The sequence below is a fragment of the Panthera uncia genome (assembly GCF_023721935.1).
Source record: "Panthera uncia isolate 11264 chromosome C1 unlocalized genomic scaffold, Puncia_PCG_1.0 HiC_scaffold_3, whole genome shotgun sequence".
Classification (NCBI taxonomy): domain Eukaryota; kingdom Metazoa; phylum Chordata; class Mammalia; order Carnivora; family Felidae; genus Panthera; species Panthera uncia.
The window spans coordinates 92,956,356-92,974,710 of NW_026057584.1; the positions used below are offsets into that span (position 1 = coordinate 92,956,356).

Consider the following 18,355-nt stretch of genomic DNA (forward strand, 5'->3'; position numbering starts at 1 on the left):
CATTTCTTCTAATAGAAACAAATGTTCCAATACTTTATCTTAAAAAACAGATGCAAAGAAATCTGAAGGTAATGAGTTCCAAGTCATGGTCTTCTCTACAACAAACAAAAGAAAAGGTTCAGGAGCACACAGAGACACTCCCGCCTGTACTTATCCCCAACTACTGCCGTGCTGATGTGACATGAGTTAAGTGTACGAATTTCTAAGAAAGGTTATCAAATGATTTGTAAGGTTGTTCTCATTCTCACAAAATTACTGCGCCATAACATTTTGAATAGAGACCAGACTTCATGTGATCTTTTAAAAGATGTTTTCTATATTTGCCCATACGACATGCATAATGAAATGTATTATGACTGCAGTTTCTTAATCTCTCTGAAGTTCAGTTTCCTTACACGTAAATGGGGACTTCACCTACCAAGATTGTAATGATGATAAGTAATGTGTTTCAAGCACCTAACACAGTACATGATACATAATACATGCTGAAAAGATGAGAATTATTACCTAACTGCAAAGAATATGTGTCTTCAATATTAATTCATAAGGACTACCTATTTCCTTTTTCTAATAATAAAATGTGCCTTACCTTTTCCTTAGGAGAAAAAATTACTGTATTCAGAAGGACAATAATTTATATGTTCCTTCTCCTTCTTTCTATAATGAATAAGAGCTGCTTACTTTCTCCTTCCTCATGAAATGCATACTATTTTCTCCAGGATAATTTTTACTTTTTTAAATCAAATAAAGCTCTTTCAATGGTCATTGTCTCATTTCTAAGAAATGAACCATTTTTCAATTATGGTTAGCCTAAAAGGTGATGTCTGGATGTCACAAAGAGAAAAATACTTCCTGATATAAACATATCTTGTAACATTTTCTAGCAGAAATGTTTTATTAAAGTTCTAGGGAAAATGCTAATTACTCATGAAAAATAAAAAATTGACAACACATATACAAATAATACATTTAATACACAGTTTTTATTTTTCAGTAACTCCTGATATCTCAACTGAAATAAACACCTTTTTCTCGATACCAACCTGTTTGTGGGTTGATCAGAATACTGCCAGGTGGTATGCCTGCCGCTTCCAAGGGAAGCAAAAAGAAGCTAGTGCTAGGAGATGCAACTTGCCCATTTAGGCCACCATCAAAGGAAAGAGAGCTATGAGTGCTGACAGTTGGATAGACGACAGGTGCGCCATGAGAAGACTGGCTGAGAGCTGTACCTGGAAGAGGCTGCTGGATGTGAGAAAGAGAGCCCGTAGATGACCCTACACTACCAGAAGACTCAGAACCTAGGGAGGAGTAATGAAAAATATGGATTTTTTAAACCTCATATAAAAACGCAGGCTTTAAATATGTAACAATAAAATCCACATTACATAACATGCAGTTACCACATAAAAGCAATGGCTATTTTTGATTTACTATATAATTTTGCTTCCCCTCCCCATCATCAACAAGTTTAATACAGCAAACTGATCACATAAGTTGTCAGAGAAGTCATAGCCAAAGCATGCAACTTAAGCAAGATTATAATAACAACAGCCACAGACAGCCACAAAAAGCACATTACCCACATTCCCCAAAGCACAAACTTATGTACATTTTACCTTTTAGATTAACACTTAGGAATACACAGATTATAATTTTCCCCAGGAAAAAGAACATAGCACAGCCAAATGCCCCAAATCTCTTATACCAGAAACCCCTTATCTATAAGAACACAGAAAGATTAAGAGTAGTATAGGAGATAACAAAAATGATAAATTCTCTATCAAGAGACACAATTGGGAAGTTTCATTGCAGAATTCCATTTTAAGCTCAGAATCATAGCATCTTCCTATAGAGTCAACATTTAATTATTTATCATATCAAGGGACAAAGACAGCAAGAAAAATATTCCAAGTATTCATATTAGCATTAGTTTTAAAATTTATTTCTTACTAAACTTAATAAATGTGATAATTTATTTTTAGCTGTTTTTATCCCTGCAATCTATTTCGTTTTCTATCACCCAGAGACTGAAAATGTTACTGACTTTCAGTAAAATGGCTAAAACTGGGTAATAAGACAATCAAAGAAAGAAAAAGATTTTTAAACTGTATATGGTTAACTAGGTTTTAAGTAAGAGTTGACTCTGGGATGGAGAATTACTCTTTAATGAATGAAATAAACAAATATGATACACTTATACAGATTGCCTTCTTCTATTTTAAGTTGTGCCAAATGACCCCTGATAAAAACTACCAAAAATAATTTTTCCCTATTAAGAGTTAAATAATGGTTCATCTCTGAAGAGAATATAGATTATAAATAGGACACGATCTTAAAATGTTTTAATTCAGCAGTGTTCCTAAATGATCTTCTCATAGTTATTGTTATGATGACTTGTTTCCCAAATAAATGCATATCTTGTGCATATACATATTTCTTATATTAACAAAATTTACCTATCTTTAGCAATATTCTATGATATACACTAAGATATTTTTAATATGCACATTATAATAAGAAAGGGTGACAAGTGCAGTTCATAAGCCTTCATTTAAAGCACTGATTATAGACAAGGATTAATAAAAAAATACTTGGCCACCTCTAAATCTCTCCCATGTTACCTGTACAATACCATATGTCTACGATAACCCAGATAGGCTAAAGATAGCCATTTCTGCTAACTTTTAAAGCTAATTTTGGAATCCAAATAAAGATCTGCAAGGATCCTAAGAGAGATGTGAGGGTCTTTAGTAAAGGTGAAGAGAAAATGTATGAGCCTAAATGTAAGGTACCCTAAAAAGCAAAGAAACTAGGAGAATGAGGATGTTACTAAAATTTTCACTCATTCAGAATAATTACATCACATTATTTTTCTTGAAAAATCCTCAGAAACTTCTCAGCAATTTTACTGATTCTTTGAATGGCAAATGAAGGACTTTATCATGAAAAATACAATCAATAACTGATAGTATTAGCTGAAAATGCAACCAATGTTAAATAATCCTAGGTAAGAAACCAGGCCTTCTAATTATAAATAAGCAATGGAGAATTTCCAACCACCTCTGGGGACTCAAACAACAGATGACATTTCACTGAACTAACTTGATTAAGTTTATGTCACAAGAGAGGATTTTTACTTTAACTGATGTCTGTAAATCTCTCTCGAGCAGAGAATGAATCCTAATGTCAATACACCCATTACCTCTGAAGTACTGTGGAGCTGTTCAATGCACTGCTGGTAGGAATTTTGGATGTTAGGATAACTGCAGAAGCCATCTGATAAATAAAGAGCTAAGGCAGCAATAGGGAAACGAAATGTTATGACTGCACAGTTCTAGACAAATATTTATACCTGTTTTTGAAAGCCTGCCTATGCTTTTGCTGCTCCCAGAACTATCACCTCTTGTCAGGACCGAGATTCCACTGAAGCTGCTGGCTTTGGTAACAGCAGGCTTGAAGTTTCGGAGGGAACTGTCTGAATCTGTACTGCTCCAGGGTCGTGGTTCAGAATACTTCAGTTCATTCTCAGTGCTGCTTTGATGGCTATTTGTTGATCTCCCTGAAGCATCTTTATTAACTCTGTAATTTAGAAAGAAAACTTTGAAAAGCTAGTAGGACAAAAGGGGAAAGAATAGAGAAAAAATGCTTTGAGTTTTTAATACTGCATGAAAACATGCTTTCAATACCTAAATATCTGACGCCTCTGCTGGGTACTACTGGCATCCTCGTCTTGAATTCTGTTGGCATTTTAATGAGACATTTTTATTTTTATTAGCATCAATCAGAGAGTTAACAAATGAATTTTAAAAATTCCCTCACCTTTTGTCAATAATATAATTCTCTTGGGAACACAGGGACTAGAAAGAAAGAACAGATATAAGAAGTTGAGCTTTTGTCAAATACATAAACTGGTGATGACAACAAAAAACACACACAGTAATATTTAATAAGTTATCATTTAGCCCTGCCAAAAAAATCCAAAATAGTGATAGGGGGACATAAATAAATAACAATGAAATTATTTTTGGCTTGGACACACTATGCTTACTTTTAACAGAAGCCATTCATTTCTGGGGCACAAATTAATCTGAAATTCAAATAATCTCTTCCAAACAAGTGAACCCCTTTTCACTATTATATACTGAAGGTGTACACCAATCTATAGATTCTACCTCATTCACTCAACATTTTGATCACCTGTGCTTTGGTTGTGACTGTAGCAGTGAACAAGCAAGCAGCTATACCTCAATGCAGCTCAGAACCAAACTGTTCTAATGCTATGAACTTAGCTTGGGCAACCACCATTTTTGCTTGTATTATTATAACAGTCTTCTAACTGGTTTTCCAGCTACTAGTTTTGCCCTTTTAATCCAATTTAAACAATAGAAGCCACAAAAGTCTTTCTAAAATGTCACTCTTATCACATCTCTTCCCTCCTTTAACAGCTCTCCGCTGTTTGCATAGAGGTCAGCAAACTATGGTCAGCCACCTGTTTTTGCAAATAAGGTTTTATTAGAACACAGCCGTGCCCATTTATTTATGTATTTTCTACATCTGCTTTCACATTAAAAAGGTAGATTTGAGTTGTTGCAATAAAATACCGCATGACTCTAAAAGCCTAAAATATTAATTATCTGGCTCTTTACAGAAAAAGTTTGCTGTCTCCTGCTCTAACTAAAGGCCCAACCACCTTAACCAGCTTTCAGGGACAGGTCATCTGCTTCCTGGGTCAAGTCATCTGCTTCCTGCTTATTTCTCTAATCTAAACTTTCCTCACTTTCTGTGTCACGTAGGCTATAGTCCAGCTCCTCTGAATTTTTTAGTCTTCATGTGTCAACTTCTCCTTTAACTCTGGGCCTCTGCAAATACTGACCCTCTACTTGGAACATTTCACTCCCTTGGAGTCTCTGTTTGGAAGCTAACTCTTCCTCTCACTCCTGAGTTTTGTTTTGTGATGCTTTTCTGCCATGTCCCTTATTTTACCTTCATGTCTCCACCTACATCACAGATCGTATTGTCATTACCTGGCTATTCATCGGGGTAGAGGCCTCATCAATCTTACAAACTACAGAGAGAATTACATCTAGTTTATCAGGCTCTGAGGACAGCAGACCTGGGCTGAAATCCCAATCTCTGTCATTTTCTAGCTATATGATCTTTTGCTACTTTACTTAGCCTCCTCGAACCTCAGTTTCCTTATCCGTAAGATAAAAACAATGATAATATCTACCATATGTATATATAGCACTGTTTGGGGGATAACTTATTTTAAGTGTAAACGGATGTGTCCTCCAGTGCCCAGCATAGCACCTACTATAGGTGGTCAATAAGATTTGTATGAATATTAACTGATAGTTTGGATTTTAGTGTTACTCTTTGTTTTTTTACCATTGAAATTTCTATCTCTGGCAATGTTAACACAAATTACATACATTCATATATCCATGAATAAAACCTAGTACTAAACAGAATGGGTGCTTAACAGACACTGGTCAGACCAAACTAAATCTCTTCTCACATATATGTATAAAATAATTACCCACTTTAAAGATTTCTTTCACATAATCACTTAAAAAAGTAGACAATATTAATCTAAAAATTAGTTTTACTTTAAAAGAAACAAGTTATTTATTGAGAAAAATCTACTACCAAGTAGAACTTAGAGTCCATGATTTTGTAGACTATGATGAATGTTCTAAAAATCTCAAATCTGTGAGAAGTTTGGAAGGAAAAAAAATTATACTAACTATATATTCAGTTCAACACTACTACTCTGTAGTCTATAAGCATCCAGTTTTTGAAATATTTATATAACTGCTGCAATGTAGCATTTTATAAACTATTAAATTATTAACATGAACAAGATGGATCTCAGTATTTCTAACAAGTGACTTTAAATATAACAGATACGGTTACAAATAAATGATCAATAGATTATAAAAGGAGTGACCCCCCCCCAATGCAATTAGCATATATTTTAACAGTGAGATCTAAATATAAATCAGTACATACATCTTGGGAAAATATTCGGTCTCTGGCTCTCTGGTACTCCTCTTCTCTTTCTTCTATAGATTTGCTCCTTCTGTCATCTTTCAAACGTATTCTCATCTAAAGGAATGAAAACAATTAATTCTCGGGAAAATGATCAGTTGGGATAAGTCCTGCACCTAGAAAAAAGCTGCAGTTGTGACAGATTACCTGGTTATCATCTTTGTCAAAGCTGGAGTTGTCTCTCTTGAGGATATATCGTTTCTGAAAGTCTTCACCTTTATCATCCTTAATATGTTCATTGAATTTCTGATCAGGTCTAAAAAAACCACGAAGGGAACAGGAAAGATAGTACACAATATTTACAGAAAAGTTAAATACAACATGTTATGAAAAGTAATCAGAGCAATGCAAATTACCACTCATTAGTGCCACTAATAATTAATATTTATGTTATCTCATTTACTCTTCATAATAATCTTATGAGAAGGTATTAACTGCTCTATGTTATGACTGAAAGGCCATATGAAAAATACACTGTGGGCTCTGGAATCAGACTGCTTGGGTTCAAATATTCAGCTTTACCACTTTAGTTGCTTCAGGACTTGTGCAAGTTACTTAACCTTTCTGTTCCCTAGTTTCCTCATTTGTAAATTGAATTACAGGATACCTACTTCACAGGGTTGTTCTGAAAATGAAGTGAATTAATAAATGAATAGCACTTAAAAAGTAAACACTCAGTAGAAGTTTGTTATTATTATAAATATTACTGAAAAAAGCTGAGGTTCAAATGGCTTAGGCAACTGTCCAAGGTCAAGTGCAAGTGAATGACTGAGCCACAGCTGGTGCATTGGTATGGCAGACTCAAAGCCTATTTATCCTCTTTGCATTGCCTCCTCTAAATCTAAGGAAAAATTCTGGGAAAAAGAATAAAGTATAGTGTCGTATCTTATATTACATTCTTACATTTGGTGTGATATAACTGAAAGTAATAAATTTTTTTGTGGCTGCTTTAACTAAAACTTAAGAGGTTAATTTCAAATGCAACCAAGAATTCTTAATTATAGCAGGGTACATCTTTGATTTATATTAATTGAAACAGTTTAAAAAAGAAATAATTCTTTTTTGGAGGTTAAAGTTGTAACCTAAAGTAATAATTATAAAATTATAACAATACATTTTATGGCTGATTTGTCTTTCCTCTACAGAAGTGTTGCAAGTTCTAATGACATCCTGAAGACATATATGAGGTTGTAGTCCATGGAAAATCAAAATTACGTAAAACTTCACTTTCTAAAATATATTGTCAGCTTCAACAAATTAATTTATTTAATACTCTTGTGACTTAATAACATCCTGTTATAAAACTGGAATTACTCTTTTGAAATACATGGTACATAAAAATATATTTAGAGGTACAAAGAAAGGTTAACTGAAGCCCTGAGTAGTTTTTTAAATATAGCTTAAATATGTATTATACAGTGATGTAATATACTGTGAATACCAAGTACATTTGTGAACCAAATAAACCTAAGTAATAACATCTTCAGCAAACATGACCATATATATCATTATGTAGAATATTTAAGGAATGCTTCTGAATATTTGTTTTAACCTAGTGAATTTTTAATAAAGTACTGTTTCTATATCCTGTCAAATTATGCAAAACAAGATTTGAAAATAAAACTTATCTAAGTAAGTTGAAGAAATCTTTATTTTACAACGTACTTAGGTGAAACGAAGGGCAGATCTCCACACAGAGCTATATGTATACAGAACTAAGAAGAACAAAAACAAGAGTAAAAACAACATCATGACCAAACTGATGAGAAAAAAAAATGCTTTCTTTAGTAGGAATTTGCAAGGTTGTCTATTTAGTTCTGAAGATGGTAGTATGTTATTTCTGTCACAGGATTACCCTGTTTACTTATATCAACTTTTTTTGTAGCTGTTCAAAGTCATTTTTTTTCTTTATTGAAGGTGTCTGTACTTGGGCGCAAGAGTTATTCCAAAGTCAACTCTAAGGTTTAACCAAGGGCCTGGCAACTTTTCTAAGAGCAGCTGGATTCCCACACCAAATAGCATTGGCAGGCATTTCAGCTAACCTTAAGACTGTCTTACCTCTTTCTTTTATAGATGCCTGAATTTACTGCCCTGCAATCGCCAACTTCCCGCTCCATTGAGACACCCCAGTGGACACCGGGTTGTTGACATCCACAACACCACTGGTTCAAGGCTGGAGCGGGTAATTTGCCTATGAGGAAAAGGTAAGTTTGCATTTATTCAATGTGGAGCAGATCTCTAAGGTTTTCTGATTTACAACCTTCTTCATATTCCAGAAGATATAAAATAAGAATACAGTGTAACTTCAATGATCTGAATGTCTAGTTGTAATTATGTTATCAATCCATTCTTCTTTAAGTACATCATAAACATTATATTTAGCCAAACTTTTGATTATGTTGATAAAGAGAACCCTAAAGCTTTCTGACATCATTCATAGCATTCAAATAACTGAGGTTACACTGTATTGAAAACCTTAGAGAGTCACCAGTCGAAATGTTAGACAAAATGCCTGCTAATGTACATGTGCTTGGGTATCCAGCAGCTCTGAGTAATGTTGAAAGGTACTGGTTAAATGATTTTGAGTTCTATTCACCTTCAGTTCAATTCATATCTTACGGTTACTGTCCTTGGGAAACAACTAACTGATGAGGATATTATTAAAAGAGTAAGGAACAAGCAGAAAAAAATTAAGTACCATTCACATTTGTGGGTAAAATAATCCCTAAAGGAAGACAAGGTCCTTTTTAAAGATATCTATTGTCATTAATTTAATTGTAGGAACAAACATTCAAAAATACTAGGTTCCACCAATGTATTTAGTTGACAAAATACTGTAAGAAATGGATGAAAATCAACTTTATTTCAGTAAACAATATGGCAGCTATCAGAGTAAAGGCCATTGTAATACAAGGGACATAAGTGAATAAATACAATCATGAAAAATGAATAGTTCACAGATGAGCTCCTAAGAGCAATCCCTATCAAAATAACACCAGAATTCTTCACAGAGCTAGAACAACAATCCTGTATTTGTATGGAGCCAGAAAAGACCTTGAACAGCCAAAGCAATCCTGAAAAAGAAAACCAAAGCTGGAGGCATCACAAATCCAGATTTGAAGCTGTATTACAAAGCTGTAATCATCAAGACAGTATGGTACTGGCACAAAAACAGACACTCAGATCAATGGACCAGAATACAGAACACACAAATGGACCCACAAATGTATGGTCAACTAATCTTTGACAAAGCAGGAAAGAATCTCCAATGGCACAAAGACAGTCTCTTCAGCAAGTGGTGCTGGGAAAACTGGACAGCGACATGCCAAAGAATGAACCTGGACCACTTTCTTACACCATACACAAAAATAAACTCAAAATGGATGAAAGACTTCAACATAAGACAGGAAGCCATCAAAATCCTAGAGGAAAGAACAGGCAACAACCTCTTTGACCTCGGCTACAGCAACTTCTTACTTGACATGTCTCCAGAGACAAGGGAAACAAAAGCAAAAATGAACTATTGGGACCTCATCAAGATAGAAAGCTTCTGCACAGTGAAGTAAACAATCGGCAAAACTAAAAGGCAACTGATGGAATGGGAGAAGATATTTACAAATGACATAACAGATAAAGGGTTATCCAAAATCTACAAAGAATTTATCACATTCAACACCCAAAAACCAAATCATTCAGTGAAGAAATGGACAAAAGACATGAACACTTTTCCAAAGAAGACATCCAGATGGCTAACCAACACATGAAAAGATGTTCAACATCACTCATCAAGGAAATACAAATCAAAGCCACAATGAGATACCACCTCACAACTGTCAGAATGGCTAAAATTAACAACTCAGGTGTTGGTGAGGATGTAGAGAAAGATGAACTCTTTCATTCTGCTGGTGGGAATGCTAGTGGCGGTGCAGCCGCCTTGGAAAACAGTATGGGGGTTCCTCAAAAAATTAAAAATAGAACTACCCTATGACCCAGCAATTCCACTACTAGGTATTTATCCAAAAGATATAGGAGTGCTGATTTGTTGTTTTTTTTTTTATTTTTTTTTATTTTTTTTTTAGGAGTGCTGATTTGAAGGGGCACATGTACCCCAATGTTTATAGCAGCACTATCGACAATAAGCATAGAAATAGCCCAAATGTCCATGGACTTATAAATGGATAAAGAATATGTGGTATATATATACACAATTGAATATTTCTCAGAGATCAAAAAAAAAAATGAAATCTTGCCATTTGCAACAATGTGGATGGAAATAGAGTGTATTATGCTAAGCAAAATAAGTCAGAGAAAGACAAATATACTGATTTCAGTCATATGTGTAATTTAAGATACAAAACAGATGATTATAAGGCAAGGGAAGCAAAAATAATATAAAAATAGAGAGGGAGACAAACCATAAAAGACATAAATACAGAGAACAAACTGAGGGTTGCTGACAGGGTGTTGGATGGGCTAAAGGGGTGAGGGGCAATACGGAGGACACTTGGGATGAACACTGGGTATTACATGTAAGTGATGAATCACTAATTTCTATTTCTGAAATTATTACTAAATTTTACGTTAAATAACTTGGATTTAAATAAAAATAGACCCTAAGAGAAGTATAGCTTTAAGAAAAGCAGAAAAATAATTAATTTCAGCATTATCTATATCATCTGAAGCTGACGCTCATTACCACAGACCCACTGCTGCCACATATGAAATTGATACAGAAAATTCCAATAGGCAGATTACCATCAAAGTATAAATTTCAGCTGAACTTAACAAGCACTTAAGTTGCTTTAGGACTAGTTTAGAAATAGGCAGAAGAGGGGTGCCTGGATGGCTCAGTTGGCTGAGCATCCAACTCTTGAGTTTTGGCTCAGGTCATGATTCCAGGATCATGAGATCCAGGCCTGTGTCTGGCTCTGCACTTAGCATGGAACCTGCTTAGGATTCTCTCTCCCCCCACCCCCCCACCCTGCCTCATGCTGAAGGAAGAAAGGAAAGGAAAGGAAAGGAAAGGGAAGGAAGGAGGGAGGGAGGGAGGGAGGGAAGGAAGGAAGGAAGGAAGGAAGGAAGGAAGAAAGCAAGCAAGCAAGCAAGCAGGGGAGATACTGTGGTACATGTTAAAATTTTAGGTGCCTCTGCACTGGGCCTTCTGGTCCCAAATACCAGTACTGATGCTGCAATTCACTAACACTATAAAGCTATCACTTTTTAAGCAAATGGCTCCTCTTAACTCCTTTAAAACTTTTCCTTGGTCAATTGTACATAGCTCAGAAGGGGGAATACAACATTATGGATAATACTATATTATTAACCAACAGTCCCACCTTCTCAAGATTTGTGGGAGAAAGAAGCAAAACCAGAGATTGAAAGGATTGTAAAGTGATGGAAGATAAATTAAATGTGAGGGTGTCAAAATCTGCCTTAAAACAAAACAAAACAAAACAAAACAAAACAAAACAAAACAAAACAAAACAAAACGAAACAAATTTGCCTAAGGTTGGCCACAGCTATCTAAATTACATAAATTAAAAAAAAATCCAAGTGAATAGTTTTGAAACAGCACTGTTACTATGACTTCTGAAGTTTTTTTGGTTTTGCTTTTTTAAACCAGTCCTCATTCATCTGCCTTATTTTAGTCTAGACTGGTGCATTTTGTATCTGGTATGCTAAAGGTATTTTTGGCCCTATTACATAAGGTTGTCATAAAGCTGCTAAAACCTATGGAAAACCTCAGATGAAAAGTGCTGTAGAAAGATAAACTATAATCACACACATACTTAACAAATACCTACATTTGTTGATACTTACATTCTTGTATTGCTAGTTTTGTTTACTATGACAGACTTCCCGCTCTGATCAACATTGTGGTCTAATCCAAAGTAAGCAGCTACTCTGTGTAATAGCATCCTATGGTAAGATGTCATTGGGGGAAATTTTTTACGTGGAGACCTAGAAGTAGAAGAAAAACTAATTTAGTAAGTCAAGGAGAACTATGATGACAATTTGTTTTCTTGTTAAATGTCAGGACTTACTCATTATTACCAATGAAATCTAAAATTTCTTGTTCCAATTTCAACAGCATCATTCTGTCCCTGAAACAAAATATGAAGACTCTTATATATAAAACTTAACACTGAATTATTATGGCTCATTTTTCTCCTAAAAACCTGTATATCATAAGCATGATGCTAGAATATGTAGATGATTTCTAAAAAAAGTAATGTTTAAAAAAAATTAAAGATGACTTTTTTTAGTTTAATTTTTTATTATGGAAAATTTCAGACACATACAAATGTTAAGAGAGCTGTGTAATGAATCTCAATGTAGCCTTTATTCAATTTTAACAATTATCAACACATGGCCATTCTTAAAACAGGTATTTTGATCTGCTAAGTATATGTATATGGGAGTCTGTTCTGTAGATATATACATAATAAGAGCATATTAATCTTTTACTTCCTTAATAAAGCTGAGAAATAGCAAGAAAACAGACAATTTTAGTTAGGTTCATGACTTTGTTATGTTGAGCTCCATAGAAACAGTACTCTAAAGAACATGCAAGGCCAGTAACAGGAACACTCCTAAGGGAATCTAATGCTAGTATACAGATGGAACTATAGCAGAGAAGTATGAATTACATTACTAATTCTGACTCAGAAAAAGAAGTCTTTTGAAATCATTCTGTAAACTTGTATTATGTATTTTTAAGACTATGGAAACTTTTGCCATAAAAATAAAAATGAACCCAAGGCCTTCAACTTGAAAAATAAATAAGGGCTCTAGGGAGTACCTGCATGTGCTCCTTTAGACCACTAGGGTCCTATTTAACGCACATATGCTATAACAATAAATGGTATCACTACCCAAAGGACCTCCTTGCTCACATACCAAGAACATGGCTCAAAGGAGTATTCTTGTGCTCACTGGAAATTTCATGTGCTTGTGAAATAAACAAACACACCCAGAGAACCTTAAAACCAGAAGTAGCTTCACAGATCATTCACTTCTGTCCCTGATCAAGAAAACTAGGCCGAAGGTTAATATTTCCCTCTCAAATAAGTAATACATAGTAGATCCCTCTTAGACTCTAACAGAGCAGAGAATGTAGTGCCTCTGCTTAAACTGTCTGAAAGTCTATACTATACATCAGCCCTGAGTTTGACTCTTCCTCTTTCATTGCAAAGAAGTCTCATAAAACCAAGTGATATCTGACCATACATTTTTTTTTACATTAGTTGAAAAATCAAGAGAAAAACATGCCTACCTGGCGACTGCGAACCCAAAGGTGAAAATGGGATTACATTTTCACACAAATTCTAGCAATATTCAATTCTGCCCCCAAACCTGGTTATCCTTTAGAATTCCTGAATTCAGTAAGTGGCACTATCTTTTACCCAGCATACTATAGTAGAAGAATTCTGGCTTGCTACAATCCATTTTCTAATTTTCCCATTCAGTTAATTACTACTGCAAGTTTTACCTACCTTCTATCTACTTTTCTTTTATTTCCACTGCTGCTACCCTGGATCCAAGCAAGCAGGATCTCTGGCTTGACTACTGTAGCAGTAGTCTATCGTGTCTTTGTGTCTTCCCTCATTTCCTCCTTATCTGTTCTACCTGGAACAGCCCTAATGACTTTTTAAATTTTTTTTTTTTTCAACGTTTTTAATTTTATTTTTGGGACAGAGAGAGACAGAGCATGAACGGGGGAGGGGCAGAGAGAGAGGGAGACACAGAATCGGAAACAGGCTTCAGGCTCCGAGCCATCAGCCCAGAGCCTGACGCGGGGCTCGAACTCACGGACCGCGAGATCGTGACCTGGCTGAAGTCGGACGCTTAACCGACTGCGCCACCCAGGCGCCCCCCTAATGACTTTTTAAAAACACATGTGTGACCACATGTTATTGCCTTGGTTAAATATTTATCACAGGATTCCCACTGCTCTGATTTAAGAAACAAACATCTATAACGGGGCCTACAAGGTAGTCATGATTTGGTCTTTACCTCTTCAGACGCCTCAATCACAAACTCTTATCATTTTGGCTTATCTTTGTACTTGCCAAGCTCCTTCCTGTTTCAGGTTACTTGAACATGATGTTTCCTTTGCCTTGAACAACTTCCTATTTCTTAGAACTTGTTTCTTTCATACTTTTCTTTAAAAGCTACAATTATCTTTGTATAGTTATTTGGACTATATAGAAGAGCTCAACAAATGTATCTGCACGGAATCAATTAATCAAATTATTTCACCCATAAAGTCTTTTAATTTTTTTTTCCCCTGAAAGTTTTTTGGGAGGTTGGGACATTTTTACTTCTCCCTGAAAAGGACTTATTTACATAACTCCAAGAACCTCTTTTCATCTAACCTTCTGAATGCAATTTGTCTTGAGATGATCTAATTCTCAGTAACTTTCCTTACATATTTTATACACTTATTGTTGTAAAAAAAAGGAATCCGAGGCAGACAATTTATTAAGCATCCATGAAACAGTACTTTTAAGTTGGTCTTCTGTTTCATAAGTAAACGCAAACATGTAATAAAGGTAGCAGATCAGTTGCTTTTAAAGCCAGTATAGAGGTTAAACCACACAAGTAGTAAAAGCAATTATATCTACAAAAATCAATCAAGGGATACACGAAATAGGAGGATGTAAAATGTGATATCATATACAAAAACATGGGGGGGGGTAGTAAAAATTTAGTGCTTTTAGAATGTGTTCAAACTTAAGTGACCATCAACTTCATATACATTGCTATATGCATGTTATATATAGGCATAACAGTAACTGCAAATCAAAAACCTACAATAAATGCACACACAAAAAAGAGAAAGGAATCCAAGCATTCCACTAATGAAAGTCATCAAACCACAAGGGAAGAGAGCAAGAGAAAAAGAAAGGAACGCTGAACTACAAAAACAACCACAACAAAACAAGTAACAGAAAAAAAAGCCTTTAAATATATCCCTATCAATAATTACTTTTAATGTAAGTAGACTAAATACTTCAATTAAAACACACAGGGTGGGTGGCTGGACTAAAAAACAGGATCCATCTATCTACTGTCTAATTTCAGACCTAAAGACACATGCATACTGAACGTGAAGGGGTGGAAAAACATTTACCATGCAAATGGAAACAGGGGAAAAAATTAAAAAAAAAAAAAAAAAAAAGCCAGGGTAGGAATACTTATATCAGAAAAGATAGGAAAAAAAAAAATTATTTTCTGTTTTTGAACAGTAGGCAAAAGATCTGTGAAATGTGTTTCAGCAAATGTATTGCCACTAAAAATAAATTTGTTATCTCCATGAGAGAAAAATCTAACACTTTTACTAGCCATTGATATATATTCAGTCTTTTTTCCCCTTTCACATGCAGATCTATGGATTGCAGAGGACTTTTTATCATTATCTGGACCACTTACAAAATAAAATAAACGCTTCTGCCTGGTTTACTATATTTTCAGTTACTAAGAAATATAACTTGTTAGAAAAATAAGACTGGTCATTTCCTTAAATTCTCAAGATTTCCTGCCTTTTATCTACTATAGTTTAGTCCAAGCTTCATCAAGGTTAGATATTTGGTGATGATCATTAACTTAAAAGATAATAATCCTTTATAGAAGCACTGCATATAGCACTCTAACAGATCCACAAATTTCTTAAGGCATAAGGTTTAGCACATGAACCTAAAAGTGGGCATACTTACTGAAATTATTGTATAATCTTTTAAAGGGAACCAATGTATGCTATTATTTAAAAAATAGTAAGAACAGGGATCTCAATCACACTGATCAATCAGCTACTATCTAAAATGAAGAGGCAACAATCTTTTAGTGTTCTAGTCATTATACCAGAAATAACTTTAGAGAAACTGTATGCAGCTAGCAGACCAATGGCAAACAAAAAAGCAGAAAACAATAATGCCTCCATTTGACCACCCCTCCTTCCCAATATTCCATATGAGCTTGGTCAAATATCTGTAACAGATAATGACTAGTAAGTATAGCCTCTGAAAATATTTCTTGCAAATAGGAATTCCAGATAAATTATTACTTAACATCTGGAGTTAAGTTTATATTATTTGGCTAAGAATAAGACAAAGATTTAATGATAATAAGAAAAATCTTTTTTTTTTTAATGTTTTTTTAATGTTTTGTTTTTTTTTTTTAATTTATTTTTGAGATAGAGAGAGACAGAACATGAGCAGGGGAGGAGCAGAGAGAGAGAGAGGGAGACACAGAATCCAAAGCAGGCTCCAGGCTCTGAGCGGTCAGCACAGAGCCCCATGCGGGGCTTGAACTCACGGACCGTGAGATCATGACCTGAGCCGAAGTCGGATGCTTAACCGACTGAGCCACCCAGGCGCCCCAAGAAAAATCTTGAAATGAAAGGTTGACTAAATTTTTCTAACACTAAAAATAAATCTGCTTAAAATCTAGAAGATTTCTCTGAACAATATCCAATCTTGACAGTTTTAGTGGAAACTTGCCATACTTATACTACTTTTGTACCATGTAGATCTGGCAACTGATTGTGTGTTTCACTGAGAGAACACTAAGTCATTAGTTATTCCTAACAAAAATCTTCTCACAAAATTTAACATTAGCTACAACTTTCTAAACCATATCGACATTAGTAATTACTTATATGTTGGCCATTACATGAATTACTTACTTATGCTTATTCAAATACAAATGCATACATAGGAAAAAAAATAGAAGTACTGATACATGCTACAACATGAATGAAACTTGAAAGTATTATGCTAAGTGAATGAAGCCAGTCCACAAAAGACATATACATGATTTCATTCATAGGAGATGTCCAAAACAGGAAAATCTGAAGAGATATAAAGTAGATTAGAGCTCAGAGAACAGAAAGGTGATAGCTAAAAATATGCAGTTTCTTTTTGGGGTGATGAAAAAGTTCTAAAATTGCCTGTAGTGGTGGCTCTACGTATCTGTGAATATACTAAAAACCATTAAATGGTACATAAAAATACATGTGCAGATATATTTAAAACTTTTACATTTGTAGAAGAAAGCAGAGAACTGTACAACAGAAAAATATTTGGGGATGTATAAAAATAGATTCCTTATTGTCATTCTTACTGAGATCTCTCCTATGGGTTCAGAGGAAAGAAAAATTCTGCCTGTTTAGCATCCTATCTTGTTTTATAGAAATTAGCTATGTGTTTTCTACCTTCCTCCTCATTCCCCAACCCAATGAGTTCTGGTTTCCACCATCCCACCCCAAATGAAACAATTTATTAAAATAGCCAAGAATTTCCTAATTTCTTAACCTAATGGACTGGTTTTGGTACTTCTATTTTCATGTCCCTGTGTTATTTTATCTTCCATGAAACAGCTCCCCCCATTCAACTCCCTGTCAAACTTCTAAGATAAATGTTCTCATGATTCTTCTGTTTTTAGGACTTGGTCTCTTCCTTTCTCATCTACCTTTTCTATCCTGTCTTCCCACAGAATTTTGTCCTTGTCATTTTAATCCTTCTCAAGCTTCATCTCTACTAGTGACTCCCAAACCTATTACTTGAGTTTCATATACTTGAAAACCAGAGCATTTTAACTGCGGAGAGGTCACATCTCCTGCTTTTTCATCTGGCACCTCAAACTATACTTAAAACAGAATATGCCCTATTCCACTACTCAGGGTTGCCCCTTACCCACTTTCTCAGTTAATGGGACTGTCAGGCTAGCCAGAAACCTAGTAGCTATTCTACATCATAACCATTCTATACCCAAATCATCACTATGTCCTGCCTTGATGCTTCCTAAGTATCTTTCAAACATGTCCTTTCCTCTCTATTCCTCTCTATGGTGTCCTATCCACATTCTTTGTTGGCCCCTCACTGCCAAAGTAATCTTTCTAAAATACCTATACCTATTATGGCATTACCCTATTCAAAATTCTTTAGTTACTCCTCAACTTAGCATGCCATACTCAGTACTTCTTAAATGATGCACTACTCACTATTTTTCATTGTTCATTACTGTCTTAAAGATCTCTTTAGGATCCCTGGCATCCCAGCAGCACTGCACACTCAATGGGCTCACCACCTCACAGTGTTGGTACAATCCTAGGTTGAGAACAACTGGATATGGTCTGTCTTCATACCTCACCAACATCTTCCCCATCACTTTCTGGAATCACTTACCACATGCCTCCCTGCTAGACTTTCCTTGGATATACCACTTCCTCTCTCACACTACTGTGCCTTGTCAGTGCACTTATATCTATCCTAGAATGCCTTTCTCATGCTTCTCTATATGG

The 18,355-nt window shown here is 35.0% G+C and overlaps 1 protein-coding gene across 17 annotated transcripts in view; it reads right to left on the reverse strand.

Annotated features, from left to right (window-relative positions):
* Nucleotides 1-18,355, reverse strand: part of R3HDM1 (R3H domain containing 1) — a 205,344-nt gene that overhangs the window by 89,209 nt on the left and 97,780 nt on the right. For 13 of the 17 annotated variants that reach the window (XM_049615699.1, XM_049615700.1, XM_049615695.1 and 10 more), the window contains 8 exons: nucleotides 12,096-12,155; nucleotides 11,872-12,012; nucleotides 6,199-6,307; nucleotides 6,013-6,108; nucleotides 3,820-3,857; nucleotides 3,687-3,737; nucleotides 3,353-3,579; nucleotides 1,044-1,298 (listed from right to left, as the gene is read on the reverse strand). In XM_049615699.1, coding sequence (XP_049471656.1) covers nucleotides 1,044-1,298; nucleotides 3,353-3,579; nucleotides 3,687-3,737; nucleotides 3,820-3,857; nucleotides 6,013-6,108; nucleotides 6,199-6,307; nucleotides 11,872-12,012; nucleotides 12,096-12,155 — 977 coding nt within the window. Of the gene's footprint in view, nucleotides 1-1,043; nucleotides 1,299-3,352; nucleotides 3,580-3,686; nucleotides 3,738-3,819; nucleotides 3,858-6,012; nucleotides 6,109-6,198; nucleotides 6,308-8,109; nucleotides 8,243-11,871; nucleotides 12,013-12,095; nucleotides 12,156-18,355 lie in introns of those variants that run through there. The other 4 variants (XM_049615707.1, XM_049615708.1, XM_049615710.1 and 1 more) reach the window with 3 other exon arrangements.